Source organism: Numida meleagris, chromosome 27 (genome assembly GCF_002078875.1).
Source record: "Numida meleagris isolate 19003 breed g44 Domestic line chromosome 27, NumMel1.0, whole genome shotgun sequence".
In the NCBI taxonomy this organism is placed as follows: Eukaryota; Metazoa; Chordata; class Aves; order Galliformes; family Numididae; genus Numida; species Numida meleagris.
In genome coordinates this window covers 3154793-3169077 of record NC_034435.1, presented here as the reverse complement: position 1 = coordinate 3169077, position 14285 = coordinate 3154793, and the positions used below count along the sequence as shown (strand labels likewise).

At 53.7% G+C, this 14285-nt stretch overlaps 2 protein-coding genes and 1 non-coding gene across 4 annotated transcripts; 1 reads left to right on the top strand and 2 right to left on the bottom strand.

Annotated features, from left to right (window-relative positions):
* On the top strand, positions 63–135 carry TRNAF-GAA. Its single transcript has one exon. It is a non-coding gene; the product is annotated as a tRNA-Phe (tRNA).
* LOC110388917 (PWWP domain-containing protein MUM1) lies at positions 506–8265 on the bottom strand. 2 transcript variants are annotated; one of them, XM_021378687.1, is made up of 14 exons: positions 8247–8265; positions 7827–7922; positions 6996–7084; positions 6786–6856; positions 5372–6379; positions 4838–4957; positions 4338–4408; positions 3803–3879; positions 3365–3425; positions 2803–2878; positions 2635–2685; positions 1790–2223; positions 1242–1330; positions 506–1019 (listed from the first exon to the last, which is right to left on the bottom strand). In XM_021378687.1, the coding sequence occupies exons 2-14, from the start codon at positions 7881–7883 to the stop codon at positions 941–943; spliced, it is 2283 nt and encodes a 760-aa protein (XP_021234362.1). In that variant the 5' UTR covers positions 7884–7922; positions 8247–8265; the 3' UTR covers positions 506–940. The 2 variants fall into 2 exon arrangements, with proteins under 2 accessions (XP_021234362.1, XP_021234361.1); XM_021378686.1 differs by lacking the exon at positions 8247–8265 and adding an exon at positions 8226–8244.
* LOC110388918 (calcium/calmodulin-dependent protein kinase type IV-like) lies at positions 9730–14210 on the bottom strand (the record flags this gene model as incomplete). The annotated part of the gene is given in 9 exon segments (XM_021378688.1): positions 9730–10670; positions 10876–11028; positions 11227–11353; positions 11443–11518; positions 11770–11844; positions 11932–12022; positions 12292–12364; positions 12493–12575; positions 14148–14210. Coding segments are annotated over 9 exon segments (924 nt in total), but the record flags the coding sequence as incomplete, so codon positions are not given.

The following is a 14285-nucleotide window of genomic DNA, read 5'->3' as shown; positions in this document are numbered from 1 at the left end:
CCCCCCGCCCCCACCCCGGCGGCGTCACCTGACAGGAAGGGGGGGCCGACCGCAGCCACGCAGCCGAAATAGCTCAGTTGGGAGAGCGTTAGACTGAAGATCTAAAGGTCCCTGGTTCGATCCCGGGTTTCGGCAGAACGTTTTGGAGCCATTTCTACGATCCCTTTTTACGTTTAAACGGATTCCTTAGCTTCGAATTGATTGGGCAAACATCACCCGTTCGCTGTAATATTCTGTAATTAAGCAGTTATCAGTGACAGAACACAGTGTCACAGCTGCAGCGCATTAAAGTTCAGCAGCATCCACTCTGAAATATAAATGATAAAGAAATGGAGCTGAAAGCATTCCTGGAAACCATTTGCAAGACGCCCTGCAAAACAGCTTCACTTTTGAAAGGGGGGGGGAGGGGGGGGAATAAAAAAGCAAAGGTTTTTTCTTATCGAGCCCAGAGCTGATGTGTTCCTGCTTTACATCCCCCACCACAAGGACAGAGGGAGGAGGCTGCTCCACTCAGAACCAATTTTATTCCCCACACCTTTAGTGACAGAGAAAGGAAAAGCACCAACACGGTCCCAGCCCCGGGCTGGGCGCTCTGTGCGAGCAGCAGGCAGCGAGCGCCGCAAGGCACAACCTGAGGCCGTGCTCTTCCGAGGCCAGCAGCCCTCCCTCAGGCAGAGATGGGGTCAGCAAGTCAATGGGAGGCAGCGTTACAGCAGAGCAGAGGCTGCTTCCCCACCAAGCCCATGTGAAGGGCACAGAGCAGCAGCACCCGTGCACGGCTCACGACGCTTCCAGCAGCAGCAGCAGCAGCAGCACGGTCCGGGACACAGAGATGAGAACAAGGACTGAAGGTACAACTCTATTGGGTGGTAACACAGCATTGGCACGGCCACGTCTTGTGGAGATGCACGCAGTGCTGGCAGAACTGGGAAGCTGCCATTCACACGCTGTCTGCGGCCACCAGCTCGCTCTGAAGCCATCTCCTTTCCAGTATTTCTTCATCGAATTTTTCCCTCTCCCTGAGAAGAAGCAGGAAGGTCGTTATTACAGCTGAACTTGGAGGTGTGATAACACCTGCAGCTTTGCACATTGCAGGAACTCTGCGAGGATGTGCTTAACCACGTCAGCATTTAAACGGGAGCTTGTCTTAGTGGGGAGGCTGCTGAGCTCTCCCGTTGCTCAGCACTTCTCCACGCAGGCACTAAGCCAACAACGCGGAGATGCTGAACCTAGGAACCTACCTCTTGCTCACAGACGGTCCTTTCATGTATTTCTCTTCTGCCTTTTTGTAGTCTATGTCATCCACGGCAGAAATCGCATAAATGATGGCCTATAAAAGCATTTGGTTCATTGATACCGGCGAAAGAAAAACCTCAATCACAGAATTAAAAGAGGGCTTCAAATTGCCTCGGCCCATGAGCACGTTTTTGGGGTGGGACTCCTTAATCCCTCTGGAAACTTGGATGAACCCCACTGTGTAGGGAAACCCGTTAAGTGGCACAGCCTTGTCCTGCAGCACTCCCAGGACACTGCTTTTCTAAGGAAAATAAGATCCTCTCTCAACAGCAACTCTTGTTTCCACACGAGACATCCTGACTAACATTTTCCCAGGAAAAATCCCTCAGGAAACGAGGGAAATGAATTCAAGTGCAGCCCCTTGAGCTCAGCACCACTCAGGTTGGTAGGTGGGCTCCAATACACCTCCCCTGGAACATTCCAGAAGTCAGCAAACCGAACTTACATTACCTACTTCAACATTCTCCTTATTCAGCGTCGAACGTTTACTTACTTCAGGCAAAAGGACATCTAAAATAAATTTCACTCCATCTCCGTGTAGCCGCTGGAGATTTGCAGTGTCTCCTTCGTGACACGCCACTTCCTTCAAGTAGTTCACCACCAGGTCCAACTGTTCTTCATCCTCCAAGTAAGTTTCAACGCAGCTTCCGTACTGACGTGAACTCAGGAAGTCCTTCATCCACCGGGACTCTTTCCTGCACTTCAGAATAGCCAGGAGATGCTCTTCTGCTCCCTTGGTCTTCACGATGAACTCCACGATCTTTTTATTGGCTTTGTCTCTGGCAGCCCTCGTTCTGTCGGGGAGCAGCTTCCTGGAGGGCTTCTGAGGTGAGGTTTCTAATGCAGACTCCTCGAGATCTTCCTCTGCTCCGTTGGGAAAGGTCATCTCCACGAAGCTCTGACGGTACTGCTTCCTGACCGGGTAGCCTGGAAGAAAAGCCACAACCATTCAGATTCAGATGAAATAAGAGGCTTTCTGGCACGCACACTTATAGGCAGACACCAATAAGGGCTTTCTTGATGAGAGGATTTTCCCTTCCTCCCCTGCTGGAGGAGGAGGGGGACTCACCATGAGGAAAAAAAACACTGCAAAAGGTGTCGAAATGGACATGAGCTTTGAGAAGAACTTGCTCCAATGGGAAGCTGTAAACAACAACCAGCTCACTAGTCATGCTTAACTTCTACTGCGGGACCAAAAGCCTCACAGCGCAGCAAACAGCATGCGCTCATTTTAATAGCATGCCCCACCAGCCTAACCCACACATCTGTAACAAATCAGAGCCAAGCTACTAAAAGGAATAATAATAATAAAAAAAACCTCATTGTGAATTCACTTACTGATATCATCAGCAAAATATTCCAAGAAGGATCCCGTAAATGAATGGCAACCTACAAAGCCCAGAGAACAGGTTGTGTGTCAGTCCAGCTACGTCAGTGAAACAAAGCTGACAGCCTCAGTGTGACTGCACGTCCCCTGGCTCACACTGCAACAGACACGGGACTTACCCACTCTGATCCGATAGTCAGAAATCAATTGAATACACCACTCAATTTCCTGGCGATAGTCCTTTTTGGCTTGGTCCTGCAAGAAGGGAGCCACACACGGGTCTGAGAAGTGCTGCCTGTCAGAGCTATGGGTCCAGGACACTAGCAAGTTAACAAATGGGAAACAGCAACTAACCAAAGCTCACTCAGTTTACGCTGTCTTGGAATTCAATTTCTGTAATCACTTTAAGCACTGCTAAGAGCGTGGCTTTGGCATATATAGAAAACTGACAAGTGAAAATACAGTTGGAACCCTAAACAACCGGCTCCCATCTGCATGCACACGTTCTTCACAGCATCCATAACCTCACCAAGGAATGGGATCTTCCTTGTTCCTATAATATTATCTAGTTCATGCAACACAAACAATGTTTGAACACTTTGTTGAACAGAGGAGGATCTCTCATGCCAGAGCAGCCAACAAACTGAGAGCAGCCAGCTGCCACACACCCCAGGGTAAGCTATACACTGTACCCAAGTGGTTTTGTATACGCTCTAGTGACGTGTTACTTGTAGCACTTACTATGAGGTCCTGCTTTTCTTCACAGTCAAAGTGTTTCAGGTTCCGGAGAGATACTGAGAAACTTGGGGACATAAAAAAAAAAACACAGTTAGGGACAGGAGGCAGCCACACTGCACAGCTGCTTGTTCAATGGGATTTCACACCTTCCTGAAAGTTAGGCTTCCTGAGGAATTCACTAACACAGGCTCTACTGGATTCCACAAGCTAAAACGGAGGAATCTTTCAAAGAACGGTAAGCACCTGCTTTTAAAGCAAATCCAAAGTCAGGCTCCATTTGCAGGAAGCTTGCCCCCAGGGCATGAGGATGTACCCAGGTACCCACACCCCAGTGCCTCACTAAGTGCCTGCACCTGCAGACCCCACCTGAGCCAGCCCCCCCCTTCCCATCCACAGCAGAAACCTGCAGTTCAGCACCCGAGCACAACCCACAGCGCTCACCTTCTCTTCTTGTCACCTGTATTCCCCTCTATGAAGAACACGTTTGCCTTTCTGTGTTTCCGCTTCACGTTCTTCACCTGCCAAGAGTAGAGGATGCCAATCAGACTTCCTAAGTCTCACATCCTTACAAAGCATGAGAGTTTTCAGCTGTGTAATGAGCCCCACACTTAGAGCAACTTACACAAATACGGAAAATAAAGCAGCAGGAAGAGCAAAGCACCCCAGCAGAGCATTTTTGTTAGGGTACAAGGAATTTATTTCTTTCTCAGAGAAGGGTGCAGCCACCTTAATTCATGATATAGGAGCTAAGGAGGAATCCTCTGCTCCAACATCAGCAAACACGCACTATCCATATTTATTTCTTACATGCTTTTATCATATGCAAGTCTTCTATTATCTTTGGGTTTGCTTCAGTTTCTGATTTAGAAGACAAGCATGTCCAATTCCATACAACAACTTGGTTAGCTGCTCCCCATCAACCCCCCCCAAGCCCCAAACTTCACATCACTCTGATACAGCAGAGAGCTGCTCTTACCACTGCAGGCCAGTATGGGTATCTTTGCCACTTGCACCACACCAAAATCCCTTCGTCAATTGATTCTGGTTCTATAAAGAAAGAATTTAAGAAAAGAAGCAGACAAAGTTAACTCACGCTGCCTCGTCAGCCTCCTTTCACACAGGGAATATCCAACGAGTTCTGTTTCGATGCTTTTACAGATCTCAGCTGAAGCGACAGAACAACCCCCTCCCCTCACACGAGGCAAGAGCTCCGAATATAGAAGCTCAGAAATCTCAGTCTTAGGCTCTTGCCCAGTTTCACAACATTTGGCAAGTCATGCTGTTCCAAACAGCCTTCCTGGGGCACCCAACAAAGGCGTTTTATTCCAAGCCTCAACAAAGCTGGATTTGTTTGCTAGAAAGGTTAAGTTTCATGATCAGGAATTACCATAACTCGTTAGCAAGTCAGAAGCACACATACTCCACCAAGGCACACTGATCCTGGCTAGGTCTCAAGGAGATACCCTCACGCCTCACCTTGATGAGACAGAATACTGGGAAGTTCCTCCTCATCGTCGTCATCATCTACCAGGTCTGAGAGCTGAGATAGTTTCTCCGAGAACACTTGCTCAGAAGACAGCCCAGAAGGCTCCAGTCCTGCCAACAGCAACACAGCATTGTGAGTGAGGCACAATGATCACCTTCATGCCAGGTGGAACACGCATGTGTGAGAAAAGCAGCGATACCCCACAGCAACATGAAGCACGAGGCACCTGTGACACCACACAGACCTCCACGTCCTCTGCCCAGGTAAATTACCTGAGTGTGAGGCAGAAAAGGGAAAGGAGCAATAGGAAAGGAAGCTGGTTTCAGGATTCTGTACCCTTCTGCTCCTTTATGTAACCTAATTTCCCCAAGACTTAGAACACAGAAGAATTAAACCCAGCAGTTTAAGAACCCACAAAGTTTAAGAGCCCACAAAAAGCACTACATCATTCTCCAAGCGTGATAAAACAGCACTCGTGAATCAGAAGGAATGGAGATTCCACACCCTGAGAGCAACCTGCCCACCTTCCTCCTCCTCAAAGTCGGGCAGGTGGAACTCCTTTGCTTGGTTCATAACCACAGGGGGCACATCCTCATTCTCCTCCTCCTCCTCTTGCAGCTGAGAGGGAAAGCCATCAGACAGCCCAGCTGGAGGCCTGGGGCCATTTCTGCACCCCCTTTTTCTGTGTGAGGACACGGTTGCACTGGTCTCTCGTTTTCCTCTCAGTTGTTTCAAACTCCTTGTCCTTTTCCTCCCGTTTACCTGTTTCGCTCCATTTTTAGCCTCGCTTCCAGTGCTCTTCTCCAAGACAGAGGTGTTTCTGGAGGACGAGCACAGTACCATCTTTTTTGGTTGTTGCCTGGTGCTCATCCTGCTCCTCTCAGGTCCCACTGGGCCAGCGTTGCAGGATGCAGACAGAGAAGCACCCTCAGCAGGAGGCTGCCCTTGCTCTTTGGGGGAACCATTTGTAAGTGACACGGGTGATCCTGCACCTCTTGCTCTTTTCCTTCCTCGCTTACTTTTCTCCTCCTTTGGCTTAAGTGAGAGTTTATTACTCGTTAGGGATTTTTTCAACAATCTGGGCTTGAGTTTTTTCTCTCTTGATAACAGTGGTGACCCTGTCACCGTGCAATTTTGACTGCCCAAGTCTGATGTATTGCACAAGTCCCCAGTACTACGCTTTGAGGGTTTTGTTCCATTTTCATTTGCTCCAGGACTCTCCTCCGGAATGAAAGAACACTTCAGGTTTTGGCTTCTTGTACCAGTCTTCAGGCTGGGGCTATTTCTCTGTTTTCTTTTCCTGCTGGGGGTCTCAGACTTCAACTTTTCTTTAGAGAGTGACTGACGGCCGGTGAAGGGGGAAGATGAGAGAGATCTGGCCTTGTTTGCCTGGGATAACCGAGTACTCGGTCCCTCTTTTGAAGGTGGCACTTGTCTGGCTGGTACATTCTCTTTCAATGAATCCAGGGCAGTTTTCAGGGCACAGCGATATTTCAGTTCTTCCACGGCCTCATTAGGATCCTTCTTTTCATCTGATGAGGAAGAACAGGCAGTAAGTACAACAACTTTTCCCAGTGTACGTGAAATAAAGAGTTGCATTTACATTATACTCTTTGTCTAAAGAGAGCATTGAAACTGTCTGTGACTTCTGAAGTGAAGTACACATGAAGCAGACAGCACAAGCTAACAATGCCATGCAGGTACACACGAGTTTCTTCACCATTCCTTCCAATGCACAATGCAGGGGAGGAGCCAAAGTGGCTTTAAGAATACCTAGTCTACTTTCAAACTTTAGGGATTTAATTGAGAGAGAGGGGAGAAAAATACAAGAGACAGCCCTGGAAACACAGTGTAACTACTGTCCAGCAAACTGAAGATTTGTGTGCATTTTCTGAACATAAAACACAGAAGGCAACAAAGGCTTGGAGATATCCTCACTTAAGTTAGAGACGATGTCCTCTATGCGTGCTTCCTCCAGTGGTACAGCATCTGCCTGCTTCACACTAATCCTGAAACCACAACAGAACACAGCCATTAGCCATCCCCTGAGTCACTCATCTGATTTCGTAGCCAGCTTCAGAGGAAGGCTTACGATTTTTTGTTTACATTGAAGAGCACAAATATAAAACACTAACAGAGATACTTTACTTTTCTTTTAAGCCAACTATCTCAACCTCCAAAGTCTCCTGTGTGTTAGTTACAGATGGTTCCTCAGCAAGCCCAGGTTTAAGCAAAACCTACGAGAAAAGAGAAAGACAGGCAGTCTTAAGTCTCAAAGTGCTTTACCAAGTTTGGAAAGGCTGTAGGACAGGTCTGACTTCACAATGGCCTCAGCAGCAACGCTTTTTGTGTTTCCTTAGGAATATACACCCCTTTACATTTCAGGTTCTGGTTTTTTGTACCAGTCTTCAGGTTGGCGAGGGAGGTGATTGTCCCTCCCTGCCCTGCCCTCGTGGGGCCCCATCTGGAGTGCTGCATCCAGGCCAGGGGCCACCAGTACAAGAACGACAGGGAGATGTTGGAGAGGGTCCAGAGGAGGCCACAAAGATGAGCAGAGGGCTGGACCACCCCCCCTACAAAGACAGGCTGAGGGAGCCGGGCTTGTTCAGCCTAGAGAAGAGAAGGCTGAGGGGTGACCTCATTGCAGCCTTCCAGTATCTAAAGGGAACCTACAAACAGGAGGGAAGCCAGCTCTTTACAAGGGTAAATAACAGCAGGACGAGGGGAAATGGTTTCAAGTTAAAGGAGGGAAGCTCTTTACGGAGAGAATGACATGGGGCTGGCACAGGCTGCCCAGAGAGGATCTGGGTGCCCTGTCCCTGGAGGTGTGCAAGGCCAGGTGGGACAGGGCCCTGGGCAGCCTGGCCTAGCATCAGATGTGGAGGTTGCTGCCTCTCCCCGCATTCCTCCACACACACTGCATTCCTACACACACACACACACACACACCCCCCGCTCTGTATCTCACACTCCCTTTACCTTCGCCGGCCACAGTCGCTCCCTCCAGCTGCACAGCACGTAGCCCCGGTTCGCCATGCCTGCGCCCCGCGTTGGAAAGGAGAACTCCAGAACGCTCTGAAGAAAAAGGAAAAAAGCATGACCAGAAGCCGGGCCGCTTGGATCTCCTCCTTTTAGCTCTCCGCGGGGTAACGCAGGACTCGAGCAGCGCGCAACCGCCGCCACGCGGCGCTTGAACGCGGAGGGCGCACAGAGCCCCGCGCCCAGAGACGACGACGCCGCTCCCGGGGCTCGGCCCTGGGGGAACCGAACCGAACGGCCGCGGCCTCCGCCTGGAGGGAGGAAGGAGCCGCCCCTCCCCGCTGGCAGGGGCCGGGATGCCGGCCCAGCCGGACGCCCGGAATCGCGCCCAGCCACCACCTCCTCCTCCTCCTCACACACCACACCCCCTTCTGCGCATGCGCCGCCGTGCCCCTAACAGCGCTACAGCCAATCGGCGCCCTGCTCTTCCTGCTTCCCGCCCTCACCGCACGTTGCGCGCCGGCCAATCAGAGCGCCTGCTTCTCTGTTTGCCCCGCCCTAACCGCGCCTCCTATGGAAACGGCGCGATGAAGGCCCCGCCTCTCCCCCCTTTGACCGTCACTTCCGCTTCCGGCGAGGCGGTGACGTCACGCGCGCTGGGCGGAGCTTTGAGCGCGCAGCTTGCACGTGGTCGGCGCCGGAGCTTTCCCTGCCGCAGCTCTCAGCCCCACGCGGTCGCGGTGAGCAACGGGCAGCACCCCGGGCTCGGTCTCGTTGTGCCTCAGCCCAGCGTGCATAAGTTGACCGACAGAGGCAGAAAACAGCCCTAGCAAAACGGCTGTTTTGCTTTCGGCAGCGGCCCCGTTGGTTTCCAGCCCTACTGACCCAGGAAGAGCAGAGCACGCGTTATGACGTTAGATGTTTTATTTGCTGTCTATGCTCCTTTATAAATACCTGCGATATCGAAAATGTAAAACCACTAGACCGAAGAAGTCAAGTTATTAAAACACGTCCTGAAAACAGCATACAGACCAACATTGGGGTTACCCCGCTTTCCCTACCTCCAAGTACAGATAGTCCTGGAATAATACTTTGTTGACCGAAGATACAAACTCCTTTTTTTTCTTTTTCTGGTTACAGTTTCCCCCGGGATGTGTTCCTTGTGACGACACTTTATTACTCATTATCTCGGCGATACTTTGTTTCCCATTACAGGAGCGGGCTGAGGGCAGAGCGACGTCCTCACTGCGCTCCCAGCTCTGTGTGCTGAGCTCTCTCCTGCTCGATGTTTAAATCCGCCTTCCACGTCGGAGCGTATAAATCGATGTTAACACCTGGTTTAATGAACAGCAGGCGTGGAGTTCTGGCCCCACTGCTGGGAATGGACACCTCCATGGGGTTTGCAGGGCACAGAGCAGAGCTCAGCACGCCGCCGTGTTCTGCCCTCTGTGCTCAAGCAGGGGGAGGAAGAAAGGAAACAGCAAAGCAAAAGGAGCATCACTGCCTTTGCCCGTGCCCTCACGTCATTAGCATCTGATCTCTCCTCCCTGCTTGGCTTTATGAGCACCCTACACATAAACGAGCACAGTACAGTGTGGATCAGCCCACACGTGTCATCCTTAGGGTTTCTGTTTGTGCTGGAAATAAATACAAAGTCATTGTGTTACATTTCCCTTCCTACCTCCCCGGATACAGCTCTGCATCCGCCAACCAACCCCCTCCGGACCACGTCTGTAATTGCAGCTTTAGCTTAAGCAAAGCTGCATCTTTGGGTTGCAGTCCCTTCTTTCCAGCACACATAGTATGGCTTTTCCTGTCTCATTTCTTGTTCTGTATTAAAACCCACAGATGGTTTTCCTGCGGCTCGGTAAATAAATGCCTAAAAAAAAAATCTCTTTTCAAGAAGTTTGTCGACGGATTTCATTAGTTTTAAAAAACCAGACAGAAATGTATAAACTCATTGTCCTCGATCAAGAAACAACAGCACCGTTACGTGTTACAAAGTCTTACACTGCTCGGTAGAAATAATTGCATGGCTCTTCATTAGAACTCGTGTCAGTTCTACCTGGAATGCAACCAAGGCAGCAGCCCTGCTCACCGACAGCCCTACAGCACACCGAGACCGAACACCAGAACGAACGAAACTGGAGTGGCACGAAAGCACAAATCAAACAGAGCTCATCTACCACCTACAGATACTGAGGAGCCACAGGGGGGGGGGACACGTTTGGGGGGGGGTAGGGGGGTCCGACCCCCCCCACCGTGGGGCTGGTGGGTGCGATGGGGCTGGAGGCTGGGTGCAGTTTGCTAGCCACTCCTCCCCTCCGGAGTGATGCCTCTGAGGACTATTTACAGCAGCTCACAGAACTCTGTAGTAGAGAGAACTCGCTGCCTATGCTGGGAAGGTGGAAGAAATCCTTTTTTTTTCTGCTGCTTGCTCCTCGTTTTGAAGCCTCTGGGGCACTCGTAAAGCTGTAGAGCTGTTGGAAGACCGAGTCGCCAGCCCTGCTTCCCCACGGGGTGGGCACAGCCAGACACACAGCCACGGCAGCACCGGGACACCGCAGAGGGACGCACCCCGTGCTCCCCAGCGCTGCCATCCCCACGCCTGCCCATGGCCGCCCCGACAGCCCCCGCGGTGCCGCTGGGAGCCGGGCACCGTCAGCTCCTGCAGCTCGCCCCGTTGACGGGCACGGTGGGCACAGCAGGGAACGCCTCCAGCTCCTCGGATGCGGCGGTGACCTCAGTGCTCCCCCGCCCCCGGGGACCCCCCCGGCTCCTGGAGCAGTCGTGGTGGCCGTGGTTGCCCAAGCGGCTGGAAGCCACCACGGCTTTCATGGCAGCCTGCGGGCAGAGCACGATGGTGTTAGCGGGGGGCACATGTGTGAGCTTCACCCCCCCTCCCCCTGAGCTGCCCCACAGAGCGTTTCACCGCTCAGGGCAGGGATTGCTCAGCCCCAGCGAGCGCAGCCCTCGGATGGGACGAGTTTTGTGCAAGAGGAGGAAAGTGGGAGGGATTCTGGGGCTTCGTGGGGCTGCGTCACTTCACCTTCAGCTTCCTCCTGGCGTTAAATTCCTGTAGCTTCTTCTGCGTGCTGTCCATGTGGGCAAACTTAGCGGCTTTCCCGGTGACCCAGGGGTGCTCCAGAGCCTGATGGACCGTCAGTCTCTTCTGGGGGTCCAAGACGATCAGTTTTCTGACCTGCAGCCAATTCCACACAAAAAAAGCATCATTTATCGAGAGCCCCCACACCCACCCCTGTGCAATGCTCAGGAGCAGCCGGGAGCCCTCTTAGTGGGACTGCACTGCAGCTCACGGCCTCACGTTTGCAAGGAACGCGGACACACAGGAGCAGGAGGCAGAGAAGCATTGAGCAGGACACGAAGCCCAGGGACTCACCAGGTCCTTGGCATTGAGGGAAACCTCGTCCCACCACGGGGACACGAACTCGTAGTCGCAGGTGAGGATGCGGCTGTACATGTACTGGTCCCCGCGTGGGTCGAAGAAGGGCTCGAAGCCGCAGAGCCTGGGAGGAGGCGGAGGAGCCCCGCTGCCCCCGGGCCCAACGCGGGGACGTGGCACGGTGAGGGGCTCGCGCCCCATAGCGGTACTCACAGGATGTAGGTGATGACGCCCACCGACCACATGTCCACCTCGGGGCCGTAGGGGCAGCCGTGCAGGATTTCAGGGGCTGGAAGCAGAGATGGGGGTTAAAATCCAGCAGGAAACCACTCCTGGGCACGGCAGGGCGGCCGTGGCACCGGGCTGGTTTGGGCTGGGGACTGATGGCAAATGGGGCTCGTGCCACACAGAGCGGTGCCACCTGCCCCCGTCCTTCCAGTCCCCAGTTCTGGGCTCTTTGTGAGGCAGGGTGAAGAGGACTGCTGGGCAGGGCCCCCCCTGAGCTCCTCTGCCCCTCGGCACCGCGTCCCCGCTGCTCACCGCAGTACCCCGGCGTCCCGCAGACGGTTTTCATGGTGTCCTGCTCATCCACGATCTTGGAGAGCCCGAAGTCACCTTGGGGACACACAGGGAGGGGACACGCTGGTGGGTGCCATCAGGGCAGGAAGCCCCTGGGGTGCAGCCCCCCAGCACAGCACCCACCGATCTTCAGGGGTGCATCGGGGGACAGGTCTGCGTACAGCAGGTTCTCCGGCTTCAGGTCGCGGTGCACCACTCCGTTCTCATGCAAATACTGCAGGGAGAGACAGTGGGGATGGGGAGAGGAAGGAAGGGCTTCTGCAGGGCGGAGGAAGGACGTTTCCCATTCAGAGTTTCCATTTTTAAACCTATCTGTTGCCATGGAAACCTCATTTCCAGCTTGTGTGGCAGTGACCTTCCCCAGACAGCACAGCTCTGAGCCCGCAGTGATGCTCCAGGCCCACTGCAATGCTCCCAGCCCCACAGCAATGCCCCCAGCCCCACAGCAATGCCTCCAACTGCATGGGGACACGGGGACGTTACCGACACCGCCTCCAGGATCTGCTTGACCACGTGGGCTGCGTCCCGCTCACTGTAGAACCCCCTCTCCACAATCCTGCGGGTGCACAGCGGTCAGGATGTGCCCTCACCCCCCATCCCCAACCCCACGGGGGTGTCCTTCAGCCCCGCTCCATCCTCACCCTCCCTTGGGGCCGGGAGCCACGTCCCCACCACGTCCCCTACCTGTCAAAGAGCTCCCCTCCCGTCACCAGCTCCAGCACCAGCGCGATCTCCGAGGGCGTCTCGAAGATCTCCTTCAGTTTGATCTGAAAGGGATGAGCACAAGGGGCAGCAGATGGGGCTGTGCCATTGGGATGGGGTTGGGGCTGTGCCTTTGGGATGGGGCTGTGCCATTGGGATGGGGATGGGGCTGTGCCATTGGGATGGGGCTGTGCCATTGGGATGGGGATGGGGCTGTGCCATTGGGATGGGGCTGTGCCTTTGGGATGGGGCTGTGCCATTGGGATGGGGATGGGGCTGTGCCATTGGGATGGGGCTGCGCCATTGGGATGGGGATGGGGCTGTGCCTTTGGGATGGGGATGGGGCTGCGCCATTGGGATGGGGATGGAGCTGCACCATTGGGATGGGACCCCGCTCACCCCCACCACACTAATTCCAGGTGTGGTGCTGGCACAGGTGCACCCCGCGCATCCTTCCTCGCCCATGTGTTTGTTTCAGCATGGATCTGGAGCAGCCTCGCTCACTTAATCGTGTATTAAGAATGGGGCAGGGGACCACACCGTGCTGCTCCTCCTCGCAACTTCAGCCCCATCAACCCCCAGAGCTGGGGATGCACATTGATTTTACAGCCCTGTCCCCATCCCCACTGCGATGTCACCTCCGGCACCGTGGCACCCAGGGCCCCCAGGAGCAGCACCCACAGGGGAACAGCCCCAGCAGTGCTCTGCGCTGAAGGAGCGTGAAACAATCTGCATTTTCCTTATCACTTTCGCTTCAGATCCCATGCGAAGCCTTTGCGCCCGCGCGGCAAATCCGGAATTAACAGGTCTCTCTTAAAAAGAAGTCAAAATGCAAGATATATATATTTTTAGGTTTTTTTTTTGTTTTTTTTTTAAAGGGAAAACAGAGCGTTTCACGCTTCTTAAGACTTTTGTGACACTGCGGATTTCATGGGGCTTTAATCATTACCTTCGCAGGCCGGGTGACGAGCCGCGATACCCCGCAGGGCCAGCGGCACCGCGCGGCAGCTTACTGCATTATAATAATACACGGAAGCACTATAATTTTCCTATTAACTTCAAAAGTTTACAATCCTATTATCATCCGCCGTCGAGGTTGGTGCTGAATGATAGCGAAGGCGCCGCCGTACAGGAGGAGACGCAGCAGCTCCCAGCAATCGCTCGGAGCAAACTCCGCGCTCTGAGCACCCAGCCACCCATGGGTGCTCCCCGTGTGCGGGGTGGGAGGGCACAAACCAAATTTGGTGGCATTTCTGTCTGTGCCTTGGGACAACGGAGCTGCTGTCCCAGTGCCGGGTTCAGGAGTGGCCCCGTCCTTCTCTTATCTCCCCTCGCAGCGTTCCTTATCGGTGGGCAATTGGCTTCAGTGCTCATTTCATCTCAGTGGGAATTGCTCACCGAATGGGAAGCTGAGGCTGATGGGGAACGGGGTTGGGGGCTGCTATGGAGGGGTGAGCCCCATTGCACCGTGATAGGAAAGGAGGGGACGGTGCTGAGCAGGGCTGTGCTGGGTCACAGGGCACCAAGGGGTCCGGGTTGGGGGTCGTGGGGCAACGGCTTCACCTGGCACTGCACTGGGATGGGGATGGGGGCACCACGGCTGCCCCAGACACAGGGAGCTGCGGCATCGTACTCACGATGTTGGGGTGCGAGAGGCGCAGCAGGACCCCGATCTCCGTCCTCACGATCTTTTTGTCGATCTGGAAGGCAGAGCCCGCAGGCATCCATCACCGCCAAAGCCGGGGCCACGGCGCAGCCCCCACAGCCATTCCCAC

Coding starts and splice junctions, on each gene's coding strand:
- LOC110388917 (XM_021378687.1), bottom strand. CDS start 7,883: ATGGCGAACCGGGGCTACGTGCTGTGCAGCTGGAGGGAGCGACTGTGG. Junction 6,857..6,995: donor ATAGTTGGCTTAAAAGAAAA/GTAAAGTATCTC, acceptor TTGTGGTTTCAG/GATTAGTGTGAAGCAGGCAG. Junction 1,331..1,789: donor TAGATGTCCTTTTGCCTGAA/GTAAGTAAACGT, acceptor ATGCTTTTATAG/GCCATCATTTATGCGATTTC.